General features: G+C 59.3%; 1 protein-coding gene across 1 annotated transcript; it reads left to right on the forward strand.

Moving 5' to 3' along the window:
• Positions 1-4944: 4944 nt before the first annotated feature.
• Positions 4945-22991, forward strand: PLBD2 (phospholipase B domain containing 2). Its single transcript, XM_081284656.1, has 12 exons — positions 4945-5280; positions 11484-11577; positions 13292-13450; positions 14615-14715; positions 14891-15105; positions 17383-17480; positions 18874-19034; positions 19463-19558; positions 19732-19803; positions 20365-20517; positions 20958-21120; positions 21306-22991. Exons 1-12 carry the CDS (start codon positions 4991-4993, stop codon positions 21471-21473), a joined length of 1770 nt encoding a protein of 589 aa, XP_081140782.1. The 5' UTR covers positions 4945-4990; the 3' UTR covers positions 21474-22991.
• The last annotated feature ends 671 nt before the right edge of the window (positions 22992-23662 follow it).

The raw sequence follows: 23662 nt of genomic DNA on the forward strand, positions 1-23662 counted from the left end.
CATTGTGGCCATTAGGTGCCTGTGTGCCCCATTTTCTGGGAAGCCCTCATGGCAGGGCCCAGGCTCAGCCTGTCCCCATGTATGGGCAGCCAGCAAGCACATGGATGCCTGTATCAAGTGCTGAACTTGTTCTGGGGTCAGCTGGCCCCCTCCCCCTCTGCCACCTGCTGCCTGGGGAAGTAGCTCCAGAATTGCTGAGTTTGAAGCCAAAGTCCTCCTCCCCTAAGGGGCTCTGACCCTGGAATTCAGGCGTCCAGCCAGGGGAAGGCCTCAATGTCACCATGGTAGGTCAACTGGTTAGGCAGGTCACAACAACCTCTTTGTCTCCCAGGATTGGACTGGATTGGGGGCCTGCAGGGGGAGCATGAGTGTCTCTTGAGAGACCCCTGGAGAGGTCCAGGAAGGAGAGGAACCTGGGGACATGGCAAGGAGACAGACGAGGCCTGCAAGATAGCCCCTGGTTCACCGTGCACGGTGGACAGTCAGGGCCTCTTTTCCAGGCAGGGAAGGGCCAGTGGTACCTGGTAGGAGCCACCTGAGAAGTCACTCGGACCCAGCTTCAGACCCCAGCTTTGCCATTTGCCAGCCACTTGACGGGGAACAAGTCATGTCCTCTCTCTGAGCCTGGGTTTCCTCATCTGGAAGCCGAGATAAAAGCAGGACTTTGGGGCCCTCGCTCACTCACTGAGCTGCGGGGAGGGCTCTTTGAAATTCTATATGCAGAGCAAAGCCCACACCACAGTGCCTGGTGGGTGAGAGTCCAATAAATGGAAGCTTGTTCTTGTTTTCATTAATGTACCACTGAGAATTAAAGAGTCGGACTGACTGGCGTCCCCGGGGACAATGCTGATTTCCTTTCCTTGGAGACAAGGGTTCTGTGCTTGTATAAGTCACCTCGGGCTGTGTAACATACCACCCCCAGAGACAGGGACCTGACATGACAACATTTTGTTATCTGTGCCCCTGAGGCTCCTGAACTTGCAAAGGGCTCAGCTTAGTGGTTCTGGCTCAGATGCCTCCTGTGTGTGTGGTCACCGTGGCTGGGGCTGGGGCAGATGGCCAGGGGCTGCCTGGGGATGTGTCCTCCTTCATCTAGGCCAGTGTTTTTCCGCAGGATCCTCTGTGGGAGCTGACTTCTGGGACTCTTAGTCCAAGGTGGCCTGGGGGGGGGGGGACGGTGGGTGCAGACTGGCCGACAGGGGACCCCACAAAGGTTTCAGAGAACAACAAAGAAGCTCTGATGGATTTTATGACTCAGTTGTGGAAGTGACATGGTCCCATCATGTCACTTGCACTACAGTCACGCCCACCCAGATTCAAGGAGAGGAAATGGACCCTACCTCTCCGTGCAAGGTCGGACAAAGTCGCATGGTAGGAAGAGAATGTGAGACGAGGTGTGACCACATTTGGAAAACACAGACTGTCACTCAGTCCAAGGAAGTCACCAGTAGTGAATGCTTAGGCAAGGAGAAGAGCCACAGAAGGGAGCTGTATTTGCTGGCAGGTGGGGAAGGGACCCTCAAATCCCATTGGGTGGACTGCTTCCTACAACATCACTCTGGGCCGAGCCTGTCCTTGTCCTCTGAACAAAGGCCACGACAATCAAAATAAACTGTTTGCAGAGTAGCATTTATTCTGTGCACGCCCATGCCATTGCAAACCTTCAGGGGGAGGCAACAATGACCTCATTTTACTGAGAAGGGAGACTGACCTCAGGGAGAGGCAGTCGCCTGTCCACAGGGCACGCTTTGGGAAGTGACCTAGATGGGATTGCACCCCAGTCTGAGAGATGGCACTTGAGTCTCCACTCACTCTCCAGGCCGGGCGTCCTCCTTCCCTCAGAGGTAAGGCCAGGGCCTCTCCACTCTCAGCATGCTTGCTTCAGAGGCCCAGGGTGTGGGCGCCTGCCCCAGAAATAACATAGGAACCTGGGGATGGCAGAAGCAGAAGCAGGAAGGGGAACTTAAAGAGGAAAGAAAATAAGACTTTTTATTTTTGTAGTTCTGGGAATGGAACCCAGGGTCTCGCACATGCTAGGCAAGTTCTCTCCCACTGGGCTGTATCCTTAACCCTTTGTAGTTTTTATTTTGAGACTGGGTCTTGCTAAGTTGCCCAGGATGGCCTCCAACTTGTGATCCTCCCGCCTCAGCCTCCCAAGTGGCTCGGATTACACATGTGGGCCTCTGCACCAGGCTACAGTCAGAACTTTCAGTTTTAGCCTCTGTCCCAGAGACGCTGAAGGCTCCTTAAGGGTTCCTAAGCCTCAGCTTCAACTGAGGCAAGTTTGCACCAATCCTGGCAGCTCCTGGCGAATAGTCACAGGACACCTACTTACACCTCCCCAGGGCGGATGCTCCGGACCTTTCCTGCAGACTGCACCAGTTGTGAGAGTTTCTTTACTGGCATTGCTAGGAGGCATCTCGGTTAGAATAATCCTTCTAGAAAGTGACTTGACCATTGGCCAATGTTCACCTTAAGTGCCCTTTGTCCCGGGCTGCTTCGCTCCTGGGGCTTTTTCTGTGATCCCAGCTATTGGGGTGGGGTGGGGGTTGAGGCAGGAGGATCAAAAGTTTGAAGTCAGTGACAGCAACTTGGCAGGACCTAGTCTCAAAATAAAAATTCCAAAGGGTCAAGGATACAGCCCCGTGGCAGCGCGCTCCTGGGTTCCAGCCCCAGTCCTGCAAAACAGAACAGAACAAGCCCAAACCTGGACCAAACCCCCCAGAAAGCCCTAAGCCCCCAGGAATTCTTAGCTCGCTGCGCCTGACCACTGCTGCACACCATCTGGAAATTGAAAAATGCCAAAGCCCTTCCTCCCAGATGGTGACTTTAGTCTACAGTGGCGTGTGAACACACCAAGGAGAAATGTCATCCACATTTTGGGCGCAGTGACCTTAGACAAATTCAGTGTTCTTAGAGTCACCAACACTGATGAGGAACATTCACTGGGCGTCACTGTGCAAGCTCTTAATTCTCCCTGTGTCCTGTGAGTTAGGTCCTGTTTTGGGCCCCTTTTTAGAGATGAGTAAACTGAGCACACAATGATGACATCGTCTTGGCTCAGTACTCTCAGGGAATGAGCGCTGGAGTGGGGCGGTCTGCAGGGTTCCGCTGCTACATAGGACCTATATGAGGGAGGCGGTGCACTTATGTTGAGTGACTAAGAGGGTCGGGAACTCGGTAGAGTGCGCCCCCTGGTGGCCACAAAGGGCAGCTTCCACGCTGCTTGCGAACTGAGTTCAAATCGCTCTTCGGTTTCCCGTTGTGTGACTTCAACAAATCACTTTGTCTGCTGGAGTCCCAGTTTTCCCCGTGAAAGTTCAGACTTCTTCGTATATTAGGGATGCAAGCCCTTTTTATATGATACATGCTTTAAAATGTCTTCCTTTTTTTCCCCAGTTCTCTTTCAACTTTGCTTATGAAGTTTTTTTTTTTTAATATGCGAAAGTTAAAAATATTATGCAATCAAATGCATCAATCTTTTATCGAATCTGGTTTTGGAGTCACAATTAGCGCTTTTTTTTTTGTATGTGGTACTGGATATTGACCCCAGGGGTACTCTTACCACTGAGCTATACCCCAGCCCCCATCCAACCCCCCACACACCATTATTATTTTTGAGACAGGATCTCACTAAGTTGCTGAGGCTGGCCTCAAACTTGTGATCCTCCTACCTAAACTTCCAGAGTCACTGGGATTACAGACATGTGCCATGGCACCTGGCTTATAGTTAGCTTTTTCCAGACATAAGTTGTAGAGTAACTAACTGTATGGTTTCGTTTTCTACATTGAGATTCTGATCAATTAGGATTTATTCTTGTGCATTGTGTGATCCTGGATTTAAAAAGGGGAAAAAATGGCATTTTGGGGACAGATGGATAAATTGGAGTAAAGATTCCACATTAGATAATAGTGTTAAATTAATGGTAATTTTCCTGAGTGTTTACAGTTGTATCTCAGTATCCGAGGTAGATTGGTTCCAGGACACCCTTCTTCCATACAGAAATCTGTAAATGCTCAAATCCCTTATACAAAATGGCCCCAAATTTGTTTATAATCTATTTGTTTATAACACATAATATATATCTTCTCATATATTAAATTATCTCTATATAATTTATAGTACCTAATACAATGTAAATTCTATATAAAGAGCTATATTGTATTGTTTGGAGAATAATAGCAAGAGAAAAAAATTCTATATATGTGTAATCTGTAGTACACTTTTTTTGGGGGGGGTACTGGGGATTGAACCCAGGGGCTCTCTTACCACTGAGCTGCACCCCTAGCCCTTTTTATTTTTAATTTTGAGGCAGGGGTTTCTTTAAGTTGTTGAGGCTGGCCTCGAACTTGCAATCCTTCTGCCTCAGCCTCCTGAGTGGCTGGGATGACAGGAGTGCGCCACCCCCCCCCTTTTTTTTTTCATATCTTCCATCCTTGGGTTGACTCCCTGGAGGACCGACTGTAATGGTATTGTCATTATGTAGGACAATGTCTTTGTTATTAGGAAAAGCATGTTGCAGCCTGCAGGGTTGACAGGTCACTGTGTCTTCAATTAAGTCTCAAATAATTCAGGGAAACTATATATAGAGAGGTTAATCCGATGTGACCAGATATCAGCAAGTAGTGGCGGGTATAAGACTATTTCTTATCCTTGCAACTTTTCTTGAGGTTTGAAAATTTGCAAAGTAAAGCGCTGAGGCGGAAGTGTGCTACGCCGCATTTTCACAAGGAAGGAGGCGTAGGGAGGGCGGGGGCTGAGGGTTGCTCCGCCCCCTTACCACAGGCCCCGCCCCATCAAGGCCCCGCCCCTAACCCCCAAGACCCAGCCTCTGATCCCAGGCCCCAGCCCCTGACCCCAGGCCCCGCCCCTAACCCCAGGCCCCGCCCCTAACCCTAGGACCCGCCCTCCCCGGAAACCGAGGGCCAGGCCCCGCCCCGCGGAGCGCAGTCACGTGATCCAGGCTGCGGCGCCGGGCTCCGCGCGGTCATGGTGGCCCCGATATACGGGTCCTCCGGCGGCCGCCTGGCCCGGGCGCTGACGCGGGCCCTGGCGCTGGCCCTGGTGCTGGCCTTGCTGGTCGGGCTGTTCCTGAGCGGCCTGGCGGGCGCGATCCCGGCCCCGGGGGACCGCTGGAAGCGCCACAGACTGGCACCACCCGCCTCCCGCAGCCGCTCGGTGCTTCTGGACTCCGCGTCGGGCCAGCTGCGCCTGGTGGACGGTCGCCACCCCGAGGCCGTGGCCTGGGCCAACCTCACCAACGCCATCCACAAGACCGGGTAAGGGTTGGCCCGCCCCCGCGCAGGGCCAGCCCCGGGCGCCAGGCCTGCCTGTCCCTGGGGCCGTCCGCTGTCTCCCTGGGAGTCACTTCTTCCCTCTGAGGCTGCAGCATCGCCCTCCGGACCAGCTCCCTGGTTGGGAGGGGCTGGTGCAACACCCCTCACCTCACGGGGGGCCAGTCACTTGCCTCCAGCCAGTGGTGACAATACTTTTGTCCCCCAGAGGCCACAGTGTCTGCATCTGGAGCAAGTCATGGCTGGTGGGTAATACAGTAACTCCTGTCCCCACTGGAGTCACAGGGATTAGCTCTCTTCTCCAGACTTCAGTTCCCATCACAGAGGCCAGCACGTGTCCCCAGGCTTGAACTTGGCAGCAGCTTCCAGGGGTCTGTCTAGTTCACACTTGCTTACCTGTGGCTTGCTCCATGGGTGCCGGCCCCCTGCCTCCCTTCCAGAACCAGGACAGCAGGGTGGAGCCTGGTTCCATGCCACTGGGAAAGCAGAAGTTTCCTCCGGTGACATATATGCAGATAGGACCTCCACTAGGGCTCTGCCCCTCCCCCTGCTGTGTCCTGGTCCCGGGAGGTCCTTGGCCAGATACTGTGGAGCCAAGGGCTGTGCTTGCAGTCTTGACGGCTCTCCTGGTTGCTGGGATGCACTCTGAGGTCTCTCCCCTGGCTCCTCTGCCTGTCTGGGCTCTCATGTCACCATCTGTGGCCCAGATTCTGAAGCCATCCCTGGTTGGGGAGTTGTGTGATGCCCCTCTCAGGCCTGCACAGGGACTTGTTTGTATTCCGTCCTTCTGGTGTCTGGCCTTAGGGGCAGTAGAGAGGTGAGCAGGCCCCTCTCTAAGTGGGACAGACGGTGCTGGAAGGGAAACCAGATTTGGTGGGAATGGGGACCTCAGAGCCTTGTCAGCTGGCCCAGGTCCTGGATCCAGGTTCTCTGGGGAGTCGCAGGGAACCCTTTGTATGTCCTACCTGGCCACAGCCCAGGGCTCAGACAACGCTGCTCCCTACAGCAGGCATGGCCCCCTCCCACCTGCCCAGTGTCCTGGCATCCGCTGTCCCTTCAGGTGTTAGGGAGACAGGATGCTGAGGACACTCTGTGCTGGTGGCCCCCAGAAGGTTCTGCAGACACAGGAGTTGTTGGGGCTGAGCTGGCAGGGCTCCCGGGAGAGGAGACACAGATGGAGTTGACGTCCGTGGAGGGAACTAGAGCTCTGTGGCTAGCCACGGGGGCCACTGTGACTCTGGGATCTGGTGACCCATTCTCTGATGACTCACACATTATTGGCCTGCTTGGTAGAGCCAAGAGGGCATGCCAGACCTCTGCCTGGATACCAGCCAGGAAGGAGACATGGAAGGACCGCCCAGCATGGAGGAGGCTTCAGCCTCAGGGGGCCCCTTCCATCATGAGTTCGCCAGCAGTGGGGGCTGCAGTGTAGGGGACATCGTACAGGCACGAAACTGAGGTCCTCAGAGACAGCCTCTGGAGACTCAGGGGCAGGATGAAAGAAACACCTCTGGGACGTCCTGCTCCCAGCCCCCAGAATCTCTGATTTCACTGTTTTGGAGAGAGATGCCCCCCGGCCAGGCGTGAACCTCCCTTTCTGGGGATTTTGTCTCCCAGGATCCTGGGGTTTCAGGGTAAATCCCCCCCTTTCGGTTGTATTTGTGCCTGACTTTGTACCTGTGCCCATCATGCAGCCTAGAACCATTTAAGATTCGATGTTTGGAGGTTGGAGATGCCGCTGGTGGCAGTCTGCCGCAGCTGGCTCTGGTGTGGGCCTGGACAGCAGCCCCCTCCGCTTTCGCTGTCCTTCCTCCCTGATCTCATCCCCCCAGCCAGTGCCTTATCTTCAAGGCTGCTTGGAGTAAATCTCCTTGAGCTGAACGCGCTAAGAAACTAACAAACCAGCCAACATTCCAGGACCCCAGCCAGCGAGAAAAGCCAGCCAGGCAGCCAGGAGTGTGAACAAGCGGTGTCTTTGGAAAGTCATGATAGGCCAGCCTGTGCCATCGCGAGTGACAAGGGAGCAATGACTCCACCAGAGGCATCCCGTGTGCTGGAGCACATCAGGTGGCCACAGGAGGCCTTTGGGACCCCTGCTCGTCCCATGGCTTTTCTTCTGTACTGGGGATTGAACACAGGGGCTCTCGGCCACTGAGTGCCTCCCCAGCCCTTCTTATTTCATCTTGAGACAGTTGCCCTGGAACTGCCCTGGACCGTGTGATCCTCGTGTCTCAGCCTCCGGAGTGGCTGGGATTGCAGGTGCGCACCACTGTGCCCGGCCAGCCTGATATGTCCCTCCCCTCACTGGATCCCCCCAGGGCTATGAGTGTCGAGCGCTGATGTTTCCAACTGAGCCTCTAGAGGCTGCCTTGGTTGGAGCCTGGAGTTGTTTTAGAGACATCAGCGGCTCCTGAGATAGAGTCAGTATGGCCCGTAGATCTTCCAGAAGGAGAAATGGTTAAGGAATGCCATTGGGGCTGCCGACGTGTGAATCCTGTCATCAAAGGGCACTAACGACCAGGCAAACACGATCCTCTTGTCTTCCGCCTCTGTTTATCCACGAAGATCAGCAGTTTGAGAAGAAAGTGAGCAGGAAGGATGCACTCTCTGGAAGGAGGGTGGTTTTCGGAAGTATGTGCAGTTACTGGAGCGCTCAGACGTTTCCTGGTCAGTGGCCGGGTCATCTTTCTGAAAGCCGTCAACAGGCCCAGCGCCACCAGGAATTCCAGAGGCTGTCGCCATCGTCCCATGTCACAGATGGGGAAGCTGAGGCTGGAAAGACCGAGCAGGGTGGCAGGAGGCAGAGACTCAGAGTCAGCGTCAGGGTCCATTTCAAGTCCCCGTGGGGGCACTGTCCGTGGTGACCATGGCTGTGGCCTCGTCTTGGGGGCGAGGCAGTGCTGGCCTTGCGGGGTCCTGGGAGAAGGGTCTGGAGTGGGACGTGGGGCCCCAGCCAGCCCAGGGGCTCCTCAGCCACAGACGGGCACCTTTCCCACCATAGTTTTCTGGAAGGACTAGGGTTGCTGCACAAATGCCACCAATTTGGGTTTTCTGAGGCTCAGTCAGGACACGTGGCTCCCACGCAGTTGGAATTAGCGGTCACCTTGCAGCAGAGGCAGGAGGAAGTGAGAGCGTCGCTCCCTCAAAGGGCGGTGACGGATGCCCTGCTGTGGCCCGTGGGGCCCAGGAGACGGGGTCTCATCCTCCTGCCCAGCCTGAAGGAGCCCATGCTGCCCTTCTTTTTAAATGTTTTTGGGATTATTATGAAAGTACTTATTTTATTTTAGATATTTTTTCTGTTTTTTTGCAGTCCGGAGTGGACCTGGGGCTCTGCATGCCTGGGTGGGTGCTCTGCCCCAGCCACCTTCCTCGCCCAGGTTGAATTTTTTTCCCCAGGGTAAAAATACTCGCAGTTTTGAAGGGTGGCACGGGGCACGGGAAACGTGGGCCTCCGTTCTCTCTAGAAGAACCTCTTCCAGAATCTTCACTGCAGACACGGACCCCAACACACCTGCGCCTGCGTTTGCGCACAGGGGTGTGGACACGTGTCCTGTGGCCCCGGTCCCTCCCTCTCCCTAACTTTATCTGACACTGTCCTCCCTCCTCACGTGGCAGTGGCTGCAGGGTCCTAGAAACCAGCCGCGTGGTGGACGGCTGGGCTGGGCCAGGCCCTGGTGAGGGACGCGTCGGCAGCTGGCTCTCCTCGGCTTGGGCAGAAGCACTGTGTGCAGGGCCCGCCCTCCCTGGTCCCCACTGGCAGGGCTGTGCGAGGACCCGGTCACAGGCGGAGTTCCTGGGCCCTTCCACCTCCAGGGTGGCGGTGCTATGGCCCTGAGTCTGCCTTCAAGCGGCAGCTTCTGGCCATGGTCAGCGGAGGCCGTCCCTGGCCCCAGGTTGCCCAAGGTGCTCGCCTTGAGTGGCTTTGGGGTTTTCTGTGACTCGCTCTGACGCCCCCTTGCCTGCAGCCTCCCAGCTCATGAGGCAGGTCCGCCACTGGGCACCTGATCTTCCTCGCTCACTCAGCCCTCGCCTCCCCAGCCCTCACACACTCTCCATGAGACACATTTAGTGAGCAAGTGTCCCCTCTTGGCACGTGCCACACCGTCCTCTGAAGTGGGAGTCACTGTGACCATTTCATGGAGGAGGAAACCAGGGCTTAGGGAGGTGGAGCCTTGTCCCAGAGGCTGGGGGAGGGCTGCTGGGGACCCAGAGGAGTTGGGGACAGGAGCCCAAGCTCTTGTCCTTCACCCTCCTTGAAAGGTTAAACCTTCATTCCTGTCCCTCGAGTCTCTCGGTCATTATCCATCATTGTACGTGAGTCACCAGCCTTGAGGGTCATGGCTCTTGGCTTCCTCTGGTGAGAACAGTGTCCCCTCTGAACTGAGCCTATGGTGTGTGCCCTTCATCCCGGAAACTCAGGAGGCTGAGGCAGGAGAATCACATGAGCCCTAGAGATGGAGGCCAGCCTGAGCAGCACAGCCAAACCCCTTCCCAAACCAACCAGCCGACAAACAATGCCCCCTCCAGGATTCGGTTGCCCGCCAAGGTAGAGGCTCGGAGCACAGCTCTAGAATCTCAGTCTCTGCTCTTACTTGCTGTGTGACCCCAGGAACGTTCAGAGCTTAGGCTTTTTTTTTTTTTTTTAACTTTCCACGTGGCAGTGCCCCTCCTCAGGGCACCGGGTCAGCACTTTCCTGATTGTGATAGTTCCCCGTGGGGTCCTTATCTGTTCTCATGTCCCCACCATGAGCTTCTTGGAGCCAGGACTGAATGTCACTCATCTTTGCCTGAAGGTGTTGGGCATGGGTATTTTGAGTATTTTCCTAGCCATTCCTGTCCTGGAGCTGTCTGGTGGCCTTTCAGTCAACTCCCCTGAGACAGTCCTGTGTGAACTCTCACGCTCTGTTCTGTGGTGCTTGGGCGGAACCCAGGGCCTCGAGGGTCTGGGCAGCACCTGCTCCGGCTGCTCCCAGTCCTCTGCTCTCCTTGTCTCGTGGGCTCCTCAAGTTTCTTTAGGACCTTTAACCCTGTGCACCCCTACCCCAGTACCTCGGCCAGGCCTATGATCCCAGGGACTTGGGAGGCTGAGGCAGGAGGATCCCAAGTTCAAGGCCTGCTTGGGTAATTGACTGAGCTGTCTCTGAATTTTAAGAAAGGGCTGAGGCTGTAGCTCGGTGGCAGAATGCCTCAGTCCCCAGTACTACAATAAATAAGTAAATAGAGAAAGAGAGGTTCCCCTAGTTATAAAGGTGACATGGTTATGCTAGGAGTCATTTTAGATGAGGGAATGGGGGCTGGAGGTGTGGCTCGGGGGTGGGGCGCTGGCCTAGCTGCGCAGGTTCTTGGGTTTAGTCCCCAGTACAGCAAAATAGAGGGAAAGGAAACCCCGGGTCGTGGGCCTGCAGGAGTGTTCACCACAGAGAGGGAGTGACCCACCATGGGTGGTGCCTGGGGCTTGGGCCCTGTGCCCATCTTCGTAGCTGGAACCTGCCTCCTCCCGAGGCCCTTGGGTGACCTAGAGTGAGCCAGAGGAGCAGGACCCAGCCTGCCTGGAGCCATCCTGCCTCCTCTTGTGGTACTCTGTGCACTAGCTAGCGCTGGGCACCAGTCTGTAACAAACTAGCCCCCAGGCCCAGGGCTTAGGCCAACAGCCCCTGGCCCCCATGGGTCAGGGGCCACCTGCTTCGTGCTACAGGCATGGTCTGCTTATGTTTCATATTTCTGGAACGAGTGAGCTGGCCAGGATGTGTGCCACAGTGGCAGGGACAGAGGCAGCAAAGGGCAAGTGGAAACACGGGATCCTCCTGAAGGCTAACCCTGTCACTGCCGAGCATGTCCCATTGGCTAGAGCAAGACACGCGGCGTGACGGAGCCCAGGTCCAGGGATGCCTGGCTCCAGGCCGCAGGGTGTCTGCCGCAGCCCCATGTGACTGTGTTTTACTTTCTTCCCGGTGGCTGAGGCCACGTGGCCTGTCTTGAGGACTGTGGGGTTGTCATGAGGGAACGGTGGCTTAACAAGTGCCAAGGGGCGAGACCCTTGCCAGGCACCGGGGAAGTTGATGGGCTGTTGTTGGCCAGGAGCTGTTTGCCCATCCTGTTAGAATCACAGCTGGACATGGCCGCATCTGGCTGCGGGCAGCTTTGCAGGGTCCCTGCCACCAACCAGTGTCCCCACCTTCCCTCCCCAGGTGGGCCTTCCTGGAGCTGGGCACAAGTGGCAGCTACAATGACAGCCTGCAGGCCTATGCGGCCGGCGTGGTGGAGGCCTCTGTGTCCGAGGAGGTAAGGCCATGCTGGGCCTGGGTCCTGGCTGCCCTGGCCCTGCCCAGCCAGTGTCACCCAGGGCTGAGTCACCGTGTATTCTTTGGCACCTAGAGAGAAATACGTGACATAGCGCCAATTTCCACAGCCTGATCATACAGTGAACACCCGATCGTTGCTCAGGAGCGGCCCGTGCCATCCGAGCCCAGCCCGCGGCTCTGAGTGCCCGCTGCCATGCTCCGTCCCCCTTGCCTTGTGGAGACACTGCCCACACCATGACACTCACTGTTTAGAAACGTACAGTTGGTTGGCTGGCCGTGCAGAGGACGGCTCAGAAGGACACAGGGAGGGGCGGGGTGCTGGCCAGGCCATGCAGGGTGAGCAGGACATGGGTCAGGGTGTGTTCCAGTGGGACGGTGACAGGCCAGGTCCCTGGGCCACCAGCCCTGCGCCTTCTCCCTACCTGGGCTGCCTCCGCCAGGAGGTGGGCGTGCGGGCTGCACATCACTGCAGCAGAACACCTGGGCCAGGTTGTTCCCGAGCCTCGGGAGGCTGAGGCAGGAGGGTTGCGAGTTCTGGGCCAGCCTCAGCAGCTTAGTCCTTCTCTCAAAAATAATGATACTAGGGGCTGGGGCTCAGAGGCAGAGCGTGAGGCCCTGGGTTCAACCCTCAGCACCACATAAAGTAAAATAAAGACACATGTCCACCTAAAATATTATAAAAATAAAATATTTAAAAAATAAATAAAAAGGACTGGCGACGTCGCTCATGGTACCCCTGGGTTCCATCCTCAGTACCATAAATAAATGAATAAGTAAGTAAATAAATCATACTAAAGTTGGTAACTATGAAGCTAACAGGTGGCGGGGGACTGAGGGGCGGCTCCGAGGTGGAGCTTGCCTAGGTGGGCAAGAGGTGAGAAAGGTTTATGTGCTGGCTTATGAGGCCAGAGCATCCGTCCACCACTGGGCAGGCCCAGTGTGACTGGCCCGGCAGGGGTCTGAGGGCCATGGCAGGTGCCTGGGGGCTGTGGCAGGTGCAGTGGGCACAGGTTGCCCACTTGGGAGCCAGATGCGGACAAGGAAGAGGAAAGCCCTGGCCCCAGGGTCCCCTTTAAGGACATTCCCCAGTAACCTAAGCCTCTCGCTAGGCCCTGCCTCCTGCAGGCTCCACCCCCCAGCAGCCCCTGGGGGTCAAGCCTTGGGGACCTCCAGCTTCTAGACCACAGCAGCAGAGATGGCCACAGCGCCTTCCTCACGGAGCCCTGAGGTTGGAGCGGGCTTGTGAGCATGGCCATGGGCACCCAGCCACCCGAGAGCCACAAGGCTGGCAGACCTCGGCCTTGGGGTTGGCAGGGTGGACTGGTCACTGTGGCTGGCTGGACTGGTCTTGGCTGGCTCGCGGAGCTCCTGTAGTATGCTGGCAGGTCATTCACTGTCCAGGGCTCAGCGCTGCATCGGCTGGGGTGACAGGCAGCGCCAAATTCAGGGTCCCCACCAACAGGGGAGCCCAGGCCTTCCTGAGGCTCGCCACAGCATCTGCCAAGATGGGGTTGCATTGTCCCCTGCTGTGGCCTCGGTGCTGGGGACAGAGAGGAGCTGCTCAGAATAGGAGGCAGACGGCTGGGTCCCCAGGCGCTCTAGGCTCTGCCTGCCGAAGCCCCTGGAGGGCCGGGCCATGGGAGGATGGGCCCCTAGGCTGGAGCCTGCGGCCCCTCAGCGCCCGCTCCCCACAGCTCATCTACATGCACTGGATGAACACCGTGGTCAACTACTGCGGCCCCTTCGAGTACGAGGTCGGCTACTGCGAGAAGCTCAAGCACTTCCTGGAGGCCAACCTCGAGTGGATGCAGCGGGAGATGCAGTGGGACCAGGACTCCGGGTACTGGCACCAGGTGGGCCTGCCAGGCTCTGCGCTCCGGGGCCAGCCCAGCTGCCCACCCAGCCTTTGAGTCCCCCCTACTTGGCCCCCGTCCCCCCATCTGTCCCACTCTACCTGTCTGTCCTTCTGTTGTTCCCTTGATGGCACGCCTGCTATCTGTCCTGGCCCCCTGTCCAGCCCAGCCTGCTTTTCTCCTGTCAAAGAAGTGGAGACCTGGTTCGTGGCCAGCACCCTGTTCTCCTTCACATGAGGAGGCTCTGGGCAGGGTGATAGTGTTGGGGACGGTGACAGCAGTAGGAGGAGGCAGGCGGGGAGGCTGAGCACCCAGGCAGGCTGGGCACAGGGACCTTCTCCTTCCTGAGAGCTCCTGGGCAGGCAGCTCACGGAGAGGGCAAGGCCAGGGGGCGCCCGCCCTGCTGGCTGCTGGCCACATCCTCAGTGCAGTCAGTACACGGTGGCTTCCCTAAAAAGCCGCCAGGGGGCAGCCCTCTGTAACGAGTCCATCAGGACTGTTGCCACAGACTGTGGGCCTCGTTTGCACCGTGTCCCTCTCTCAGCTTCTCAGTGTCCACCCACCCCAGCCCATCGCTCCCGACCCTCTGTCAGTCTGTCCATCCATCTGTTCATCTTCCCACCACTTTACCCACCTCTCTGTGCATCTGTCACCCATCCACTCACCTCTCATCTGTCCACCTGTCCATCACCCATCTGCTCCCTCCTCCAGCCATTCAGCCCTCGTCGTCCATCCATCCATCCATCCTCCCCTCATTCGTCTGTTTGTCCGCCGTCCATCCGTCTTGCCTGTGCTTGCTGAGGGCCTGGGGAGTGCTCACACATGCCAGGTCCCATGAGGCCCGTGGTCGTGGTGCTCGTGGTCACGGGGTGCCGAGGCAGAGCTGCCGCAGGGAGGAACCTTGCCGCGGGGGCCAGGTTTCCTGAGGCAGCAACTCTAAGCTTGGAGTAGGGACAGTGGCCGTGGGGTGGGGGATGGGAGGCTTCCTGCAAGAGGTGACTTTTAAGTTGGGCTTTTAAGCAGGGGTGATGTGGGGTGCACCAGGTGTGGACATCATCAGTTCATGGGGGCAGGAGAGGGCCTCTCCTACTCTGGCTGCAGCCCAGGCTGGCCCCACTGCAGGGGTGCGGGCCTCACCTCCCTGCACCCATCCTCGCCCCCCAGGTGCGGCTGACCCTGCTGCAGCTGAAGGGCCTGGAGGACAGCTATGAAGGCCGCGTGTCCTTCCCAACTGGGAAGTTCACCATCAAGCCCCTGGGGTTCCTGTAAGTGCCCCCAGGTGCGCAGGGTGGGGAAGGGCACGCCTCACAGATGATAGGTCCCTCGCCAGCTCGGCCCTTCTCGTTTCACAGCCTCGGGCTGGCCGGCTGACCTCCAGAGCCTTGGCTGGCCAGTGACGGGTGCAGCAGGCTGCTCACCTCCCACCCCGTCCCTCCTCAGCCTGTTGCAGATCTCTGGGGACCTGGAAGATCTAGAGCCCGCCCTGAACAAGACCAGGACCAGGGCTGTCCTTGGCTCAGGGTCCTGCTCCGCCCTCATCAAGCTGCTGCCCGGCCAGCGTGACCTCCTGGTAGCCCACAACACCTGGAACTCCTACCAGCACATGCTACGCATCATCAAGAAGTACACGTTCCAGTTCCGGGAGGGCCCCCAGGGTAGGTGGGCGCGTCTGTGTGCCTGAGCACCTGCCTGGGCGGGGCACAGGAAGGGCGGGGCGCAGGAGGGGGGCTTTTGCAGACCCTGCCATACACACAGGGTCACCAGGGCAGTTCCAAGAGCGCATCTTGGGTTTTTTTTTTATTTGATTTTTCAGTGCTGGAGGTTGAGCCAGGGCCCTGTTCATACTAGGCAGGGGCTCCCCACTGAGCTGCGCCCCCAGCCCTTTTATTTTTTGAGACAGAGTCTGGCTAAGGTGCTGAGGCTGGCCTTGAACTTGTGATCCTCTTGCCTCAGCCTCCTGAGATCCTGGGATGACAGGCAGGCACCACTGTGCCCTGCTAGCCCCGTTCAATTTTAAATAATTTCTTTAAAGTCATAGAATGTCAGAAAACTTCGTAGAACATGCTCGCTTCAATACCCCTCACTTCTGAGAACACGTGATTATGTTTTTTTTTGCTTTCCTAGATTTGAAAACAAGGTGATTTGATTTTCTGTTGTGCTTCACTTTATTCTGTGAGCAAGAGGTGAGCTCAGCTGCCCCAGGTGAGGGCTGGGGCTCCTGTCCCCCGCCTGAGCCAAGGCTGCGGTCGGTCACAGTGTGGTTTGGATAGGGGTGGACTTGTGGGGGTGCGTTTTGTGTATGTATCTGTTCTAAAATTAATAGATGCGTGTTTAAGAGAAGCCTGGGGCCGGGGTGCATCGGGTGGACACCTAGGGAGCTCCGCATCCCCCCACCTCACAATTGGCCGCACACCTGTGCTGTTTGTCGCAGCGATAGATGGGGATCCATACATTGGTTCTCATCAGGGTATTGGGCAGTTTTATGGGCTTGACACGTGCCTGGGGACACATGCCTACCCCTGGGCCATTGTACAGACCTGTTTCACTGCCCTGAAGTGTCTGCTGACCCGACACTGCCACGGGTAGTCCCGTGAGCCACCCACAGCCTGTGCGCCTCCTCCTGTAGCTGGGCCCGCCAGGAGTGGACCAGCGGGGCAGAGCCGAGAAGCGGGGGTGGGCAAGCCCTGGCCGGAGCACCGGGGCCTAAAATGTGGGTTAGGGGTCAGACTCAGCAGACCAGCTCCACCGCCGGCCGTGAGGGTGTCTGCCACGGCATGGCCCCAGGGGGGTCACTGTTCTCATCAAGCTTGCCTTCTGGCTGGAGATAGTGACCCCCAGGCTGGACTCCTGGCGTGACTTCATTGATGCGCACTGTAGCTGTGTACCGGGAGAGGGAGCGTGGCTGGGTTTGCACAGACACCTGTGGCCGTGCAGCCTCCTGCAGCCACATAGGACCCCTCCACTGCTCAAGACGCTCCCCAGGTCCCCGAGATTGTTCCTCGCTGCCCTCCCAAGGCGGCCACTGTTCTGACTCCTTTCTTATTAGGTTAGTTTGTGTGTTCTAGAACTTTATTTAAGCCCTTAGCCAGTTTATTTAAAACTTCTCGTTGTAGTTTTATTTTTATTGAAATTTTTTTTATTGAGGCAAAAATCATAATGTAAACCCAACCATCTTTAAGTGCACCGTCCTTTCCAAAACATTTTCCTTGCCCCTGGCAGGAGACTCTATGCCCACCAGGCAGCCGGTCCCCATGTGTGACCTTCCTGGGGCTGGCTTCTTTCCCGCAGTGTGATGGTCTCCAGGCTCAGCCACATTGTGGCGGGTGTTGGTGCTCTGGTCCTCTTTGTGGCTGAGTAGTACTCCACGGTGTGGGTGGCCCGTGGCTCCCCCACCCACCAGCTGGTGGACACTAGGTCGTTGCCACCTGTCGACCCCTGTACTGCTTCTAACAGTTGACTTATGGGGACTCTGAGCTTGTGACTTGAATCCTTACAGCCCCCTGGATGGGGCAGCAGGGGGATCTTCCCATTTTGCAGGGAAGGAAACTGAGGCTCAGAGAGGCTGAGTGACTTGTCCCAGGGAACTCAGCATCTCCTTTCTGGGTCTGGCCCTCTTAATGGCCACCCTCTTACAATTAAAAAGAGAGGTGCCAGTAAACAAAGTGCACACACAGAGAAAGGCATAAACATGTTTTTCACTGGTAGATTTTGCTGCTTGCTCTTACTAGTTTCTTGTGGTGTTGGGGTGGAGCCCAGGCCTCCTGCGCTAGGCGAGCCTCCACCGTGAGCTCCTGCCGAGCCCACGTGTGCATTCTATATCAGTCTCCTCATTTGCTAAAGGACAGAAGCGACTGGGTGGGAGCGGCTTGCTCCCCTTGAGACCCACATCCCTGCAGGGCCTGCCTGACCGGCGCCGGCTGCTCTCTCCCCAGAGGACGCCCTCCTGGTTCCTGGGAATCAGATGGTCTTCTCATCCTACCCCGGCACCATCTTCTCCTGTGACGACTTCTACATCCTGGGCAGCCAGCTGGTGAGTCGCACCAGTCACCTGTGTCCCCTCCCTGGGGACGTGTCTCACTGTGTCTCACCGCTGAGCTGGGACAGGAGATGTGCGCTTGGATGTGGTGACAGGTGACCGAGCTGCACCCTGTGGCTGGGCCCCAGTGAGAGCGGAGATGGAGGGTAGGGTGGCTGCAGCCCTGCCTGCGCCCCAGGTCCTGGCTCCTCCTCCCGTGCTGCTGGCTGGCCCCTCATCAGGGCTTGTTAAATGTGGGTCCCCAAAGCCTGCACTGGGCTGGACTGTGTGGGGGCCCAGTCCTCATGAGCCACTGGTCCTGGGACCCAGGTCCTTGGGAGCCTCTGGTCCTGGGGACCCTGGAGATGCCCTTGACCTTGGCGACCTGGTTTGCTTTTCCGGCGGAGGTTCACCCCCACTGTCCTTGTCCCCCCTCGTCTTGCTCTCTGTGGGCGAAGCCCCCGCAGCCCGGCGGGTTTCTGAATAGCTGTTGTTGGTGGTGAGCTGTTTGTGCCGTCTCCCTGGCTGGCGCCCAGCCCTGTTTAGAAATCTGTCCCTGGCACCTCTCGCCAAGGCTCGCGCCTGGATTGCCAGGGCAACCGGCCAGGAGAGAGCTTTCTGAGGCACCCTCGGGGCCCAGGTGCCAGTCCTGGGAGGGCAGGCGGGGACTCCTGGCCTCCTCCAGGCCTGCTCCGAGTGTGGGAAGGGCCTGGAGGGCGGTGGTCTGTTTCTTTGTCCTGGTCCTGGCAGTGGCACTGGGGTGCTCCACCTGAGCCACATCCCCAGCCCTTTTTACTTATTTATTTCCTGAGATGGTTCCAGATTTGCTGAGGCTGACCTCAAGCGTGGGGTCCTCCTACCTCGGCCTCCTGAGTCTCTGGGATTTCATAGCGACATGAGTTTTATTTTTAACCGCCAAGAAGAAGGCGTTGTTTACAGAATAAGCAGAAGATGGAGCAGGGTCCCTGGAGAGGGGCAGGAGGCAGCTGGAGGCCGGGTGGGCATCTGCCTTTGGCTCCAGAACGGGCTAAGATAGGCCGAGGATTCTCTGTTGCACGGCCCCCAGGGCTCTGGGCCTGGGTTCAGGTTCATGGCCTCAGGCCATCAGCCTTCCCTGAGGCTGGCCTGGGAATGGGGCACTGTCTCAGGGAGAGCTGACCACTTGGTGAGGGGTCCGCAGGAGCAGCACTTTGGGCTTCCCGGGCTGGCCCGGCTCCTTAGCCTGATTCCCCAGCGCAGGTAGGGAGAAGCAGCAGGGCTGGGGATCTGGCTGGGGCAGAGCTGTGGGACTGCCCAGGCCCTGCCCAGGCTCAGGCCCCGTCTTGCGCATCAGTAGACCAGGGACTGCTATTGCCCAAGGCCAGGGTCCCTGCAGCCCTGCCCCTGAGGCGGCCCCTGTGCCCCCCAGGTGGCGCTGGAGACCACCATCGGCAACAGGAACGCAGCCCTGTGGAAGTACGTGCAGCCCGAGGGCTGCGTGCTGGAGTGGATCCGCAACCTGGTGGCCAACCGCCTGGCCCTGGACGGAGCCATCTGGACAGACATCTTCAAGAGGTTCAACAGTGGCACGTGAGTGGCTCTGGGCCATGGCCCCACCCTGGACACAGCCCTCCCGCCACAGACCCCAGGGACCTAGGGGCTGGCAGGTGCTAGAGGCCTCTCCTGTTCTGCACCGGGAGGCCAGGGAGGCTGAGGCTTAAGAAAGGAAGGACACGCCCCCCACAGGCTCCTGGCTCAGGGAGGGGCCCTGGGGGCAGGGCAGGAAGGGCTCTGGAAAGGGGGCACGTGGGTGGCCGGGAGTGCAGACGTGGCAGAGGAACTGGCCTTTGTCCTGACGGGTAGCTGAGGGCCGTTCCCAGCAGGCCAGCAGCAGGGGCCTGAGTGCCTGTGGGTACCTGCCTCACTGCAGTGCCAGGGTGAGGGCCAGTGGCCCCGGGGGGCTGGGCAGGGGCTGGGCGGGTGGCCCAGGCCGCTCAGTCCCCTGCTGGGCCCTCCAGGTACAACAACCAGTGGATGATCGTGGACTACAAGGCCTTTGTCCCCGGACAGGCCAGCCCAGGGGGCAGGGTACTCACGGTCCTGGAGCAGCTCCCGTGAGTACCTCTGGGTGGAGGCCCTGGTGGTGAGCCTCGTGGGAGGGCTGGGGTCCCTGAGATGGGAGGGGCGGCTGGTTCAGCCAGGTTGGTCCCGGCAGGCAGGGGGTCAGGGCCCTGAGCCACGCCTGCTCTGGGACCCCTCCTGACGACCTCCACTCTGTCCTGCCCAGGGGCCTGGTGGTGGTGGCCGACAAGACCTCGGACCTCTACGACATGACCTACTGGGCCAGCTACAACATCCCGTAGGTGCCCCGCCTGCTCTCCTCCGCTTGTCCGCTCCCCAGGCGCCAGGGCCAGGCCCTCCCTAGTGGTGTTAGCGCCACAGCAGGAACCAGACAGGTCCTGAGGGCTTCACGGTATAGTTAAGTGACCTGGTCAGCAGCATGTGAGCAGTACCCGGCTCCCTGTGTGGCACCCACCAAAGGATGGCGTGGGGTGGCCCAACCCAGGTGTGTGCCCAAGCTGGGTGGCAGCTGCCACTCCCAGCACTCACTGTTTCAGTTGGTCCTGGTGACCCCCGGCCTGGGGGCCATCATCTCTGGTTTCAGGGGTGCAGAACCCAAGGCTCCGGGATGGCACCTGCCCTCGCAGGCTGCAGAGCTGGGTGGTGGGGCCAGGGTCCCAGCCATGACTGTGGCACCCCAGCCCGGCCACCCTGCCAGCCACCCAGAGCAGAGCTGTCCCCTCTGGGTCCCGGCTCCTGGGTCATCGTGACTGCTCTGGAGTGACCGCCTGCCTCCTCCTGGCCCGTGGCCCTGCCTCACGCCGTCACTGGAGTCATGGTGACTCTCTTTGTCGGGCAGGGCCTTTAAGACAGTGTTCAATGCCAGCGGGCTGCAGGCGCTGGTGGCCCAGTACGGGAACTGGTTTTCCTACGACAAGAACCCCCGCGCCCAGATCTTCCAGCGGAACCAGTCCCTGGTGAGGGACATGGACTCCATGATCCGGCTGATGAGGTGGGCCAGGGGCGGGTCAGGGGAGCCTCCCGGGGTCACACCTCGGGACAGCCCGGACTGCGCCAGTGGTCACAGTGCTTGCCAGCAGCAATTGGTGGCTCCGACCTGGGCCTATGGCTACCTGCAGATGCCTGGGCCCTGGGCCGTGACCTGTGCTGGGACAGGCATGGCACTGGGAGGTGCAGGCAGACCTCCCGACCGCCCGCCTCAGGTCACCCTGTTCCTGGGGCTGCCAAACCCTCAGAGGGCCCGGACTGATGCAGACAGGTGGCTCAGGCACCAGAGTCCCAGGGATGAGACCAGGCAGGCCTGGCTCCCCGGGGGTGGGGTGGGGGGGGCTGCGCGGAGACCTGGGCGTGTGCGAGACCCCGGGAGCCCAGGGGCCGGCAGTGGGAGGAGCGGGCTTAAGACCAGGCCTCGCGCGGGGACCTATCCCCCAGGTACAACAACTTCCTGCACGACCCCCTCTCGCTGTGTGAGGCCTGCAGCCCCCAGCCCAACGGGGAGAACGCCATCTCCGCCCGCTCCGACCTCAACTCCGCCAATGGCTCCTACCCGTTCCAGGCCCTGCACCAGCGCCTGCACGGGGGCATCGACGTGAAGGTGTGCGGCCCTGGGGCTGGACGGGCCTGGGGAGGGGCGGAGGCCGGGGGACAGCAGCGGGTGGGGTCAGGCTTGGCTCTGGGCTGCGGTCAGTCGAGGTGACGGCCCATTTAGGCTCAAGGTTAGGGTCGGCCTGGGGCTGGGGCTGCCTAGCGCCCAGGCTCAGCCACGTGCTCTGCCCCCAGGTGACCAACATGTCCCTGGTGAAGGTGCTGGGCCTGCTGGCGGCCAGCGGGCCCACGTGGGACCAGGTGCCGCCCTTCCAGTGGAGCACCTCGCCCTTCAGTGACAAGCTGCACATGGGCCACCCTGACCTCTGGAAGTTCCCGCCCCTGAAGGTCTCCTGGGGCTGAGCCCATCGCCTGCTGCCCCTGCCCTGCTGGCCCATAGGCACCCACCGCCCCTGACCTGCCACATCCCTGCCACTATGCCCCGCTGCCCCCAAGCTGGGCTGGGGCTGTCTGGGTCACTCCTGTCCTGGGGTCTCTTCCAAGGGCTGGGCACAGACCCGAGGGACTCAGAAAGACTCAGGGTCCCCACAAAGTGGGTGGCAGCCCCTGTGCCATCTCCTTTCTGCAGCTCCCTCCCTTCCTCCCGCTTCTGTCTCTGCCACCTCGGGGACTGTCCTCGTGCTCTGTCCACCTGAAGCTGAGGGAGAGTCCTGGGCTGAGGCCCTGGACCTCTACTGGGCCGGGAAGCCTGTTCCAGCCCAGCCTCCAGCCTCCTGCCTCCTGAGCGGCCTGGGGCTGGTGAGGGGCAGCCCTGGGGTCTAGGCACATCTCTGGCTGGTGTCGCTGCCCCAGGCCACAGCCCCTGTCCCCCACCCCTTGCCTGCTCCCTGGACAGCTTCCTCAAAGACAGAAACTTGAAACAAAACCAAAGTTTCTGGCCACTGGCGGCTGGAGGGTCTCGAGTGCCCTCTGTCCCCGGACAGGTGGGAATGTGGCCCCGCGCTCCTGCCTGGTGTCCACCCCTCCGGGGCCAGGGGAGGCGGACTGCAGGCTGTGCCACCGTTAAACTAGATAGGCGGTGGCTGCTGTGCTGCTTGGGTCGCAGGCGGCACCTCCCTCCCTGGCCTGGGCCCTGCAGCGTCCACCGTGCAGCCTGCTCGTCCTCCATCTGTCCGTCCAGTCACTCACGTGCCAGCCCACCTGCCCCTGTCCTTCCTCACGGCCATCCCTCTGTCCCTCCCTCCTGTGCAGCCATCAGAAAGGACCTGTTGTCACCCCCACAGTGGGTGGTACCACCTCTGTCCCCCTCTGCTTCTCTGCATCTGCTTCCCTCTCTGTCCATCCGTGCCACCTTGGGGACTCCGTCTGTCCCAGGCCCTGTCCCCCCTGAAGGCCTCCACTTTGCACCTCTAGCCGTCTGTCCATGCGTCCAGCCATCCCAGGGGCCTTAGGAGCACCTGCTGTGTGCAGGTCCTTCCTGAGCCCTGCTGTGGGGCACAGACCAGTGCGGACAGCTCTCCCATCTGACCTCGTGTGGCCCGCCTGTGACAAGACTCCTGTGCTCCCCGCCCACCCGGGGACGGACAGGGACAGCGTGCAGCCCCAGAGTTTCACCCCTGGGTTCGTCCTGGGCCCACTATGCTGGCTGTAGACTCCCCTCTGAGCCCCGGCCACCTCGTCTGTAAAGCAGGCAGTGACGCTCCCCCGAACTGTGACCAGGGTCCCTGCACGGGCCCTTGCACTTCACATTACCAACCCCTGCTGACCCTCAGCACCACGGGAGGCCCCGGCACCTTAAAGGGGAAGGTCCACAAGGCTCCCCGCTCCGCGAAGCTCGCCCCCAGGACGGAGACACAGCCGCTCTGGGGAGAATAAAGCGCAGTGAGGCTGCTCCGCCTTCTCACTGGCCTCCCGGTCCCTGTGTGTGGCCGTCCACATGGTGGGTCTTCTACCCCCGGCTGCTTTCCCAGCCCTTTAAGTAGCTGGCCTTAAACTTGGGGTCCTCCCACCTCAGCCTCCCCAGTCGCTGGGGTCATAGGTGTGTGCCCCTGCGCCCGGGCACAATGTGGGGTCACAAAAGCCAACCCTGTGGCCCCGCCCTGGCTGCGGGGGTCGGGGTCATGGAGGGGGCTCAGCCCAGGGACGCTCTCCCGTTCCCTGTGCGCCTTCGTGGGGAGCAGGGTCCATGTTTCTGGAGGGTCTACACACTGGTTTCAAGTCCGCCCAGGTTTTCCCTGTCCCCGAAACCTGTGTCCAGTGTCAGATGCCACCCCCGGGTGTGGGGCCACACCACTGGGCTCCCAGGGCCTCTGACTCCCGGGGAGGACTGGACTCAAGGTGAGGCCGGCCTCTGCGCCCTGCTCCAGGCTGGTTCTGCCCCCAGCACAGGTGTCCCGTGGTCAGCAGGGCTCCCTCACCAGGTCCCTCACCTGGGGACGACCCAGCAGGGCGCAGAGGCAGGGGCAAGACCGCAAGGGACAGAAAGCCTCACAGTCGCTGTGTCATAAATACATAGTTGTCTTTTCCAGTGAAAAAGTGCTCGTTAGAAAAAGGAGTAGCTGGCCTCCGGGAGGGCGGCCGAGGGCCCCAGG

This window comes from Spermophilus citellus (genome assembly GCF_964194105.1).
Source record: "Spermophilus citellus genome assembly, chromosome: 3".
Classification (NCBI taxonomy): domain Eukaryota; kingdom Metazoa; phylum Chordata; class Mammalia; order Rodentia; family Sciuridae; genus Spermophilus; species Spermophilus citellus.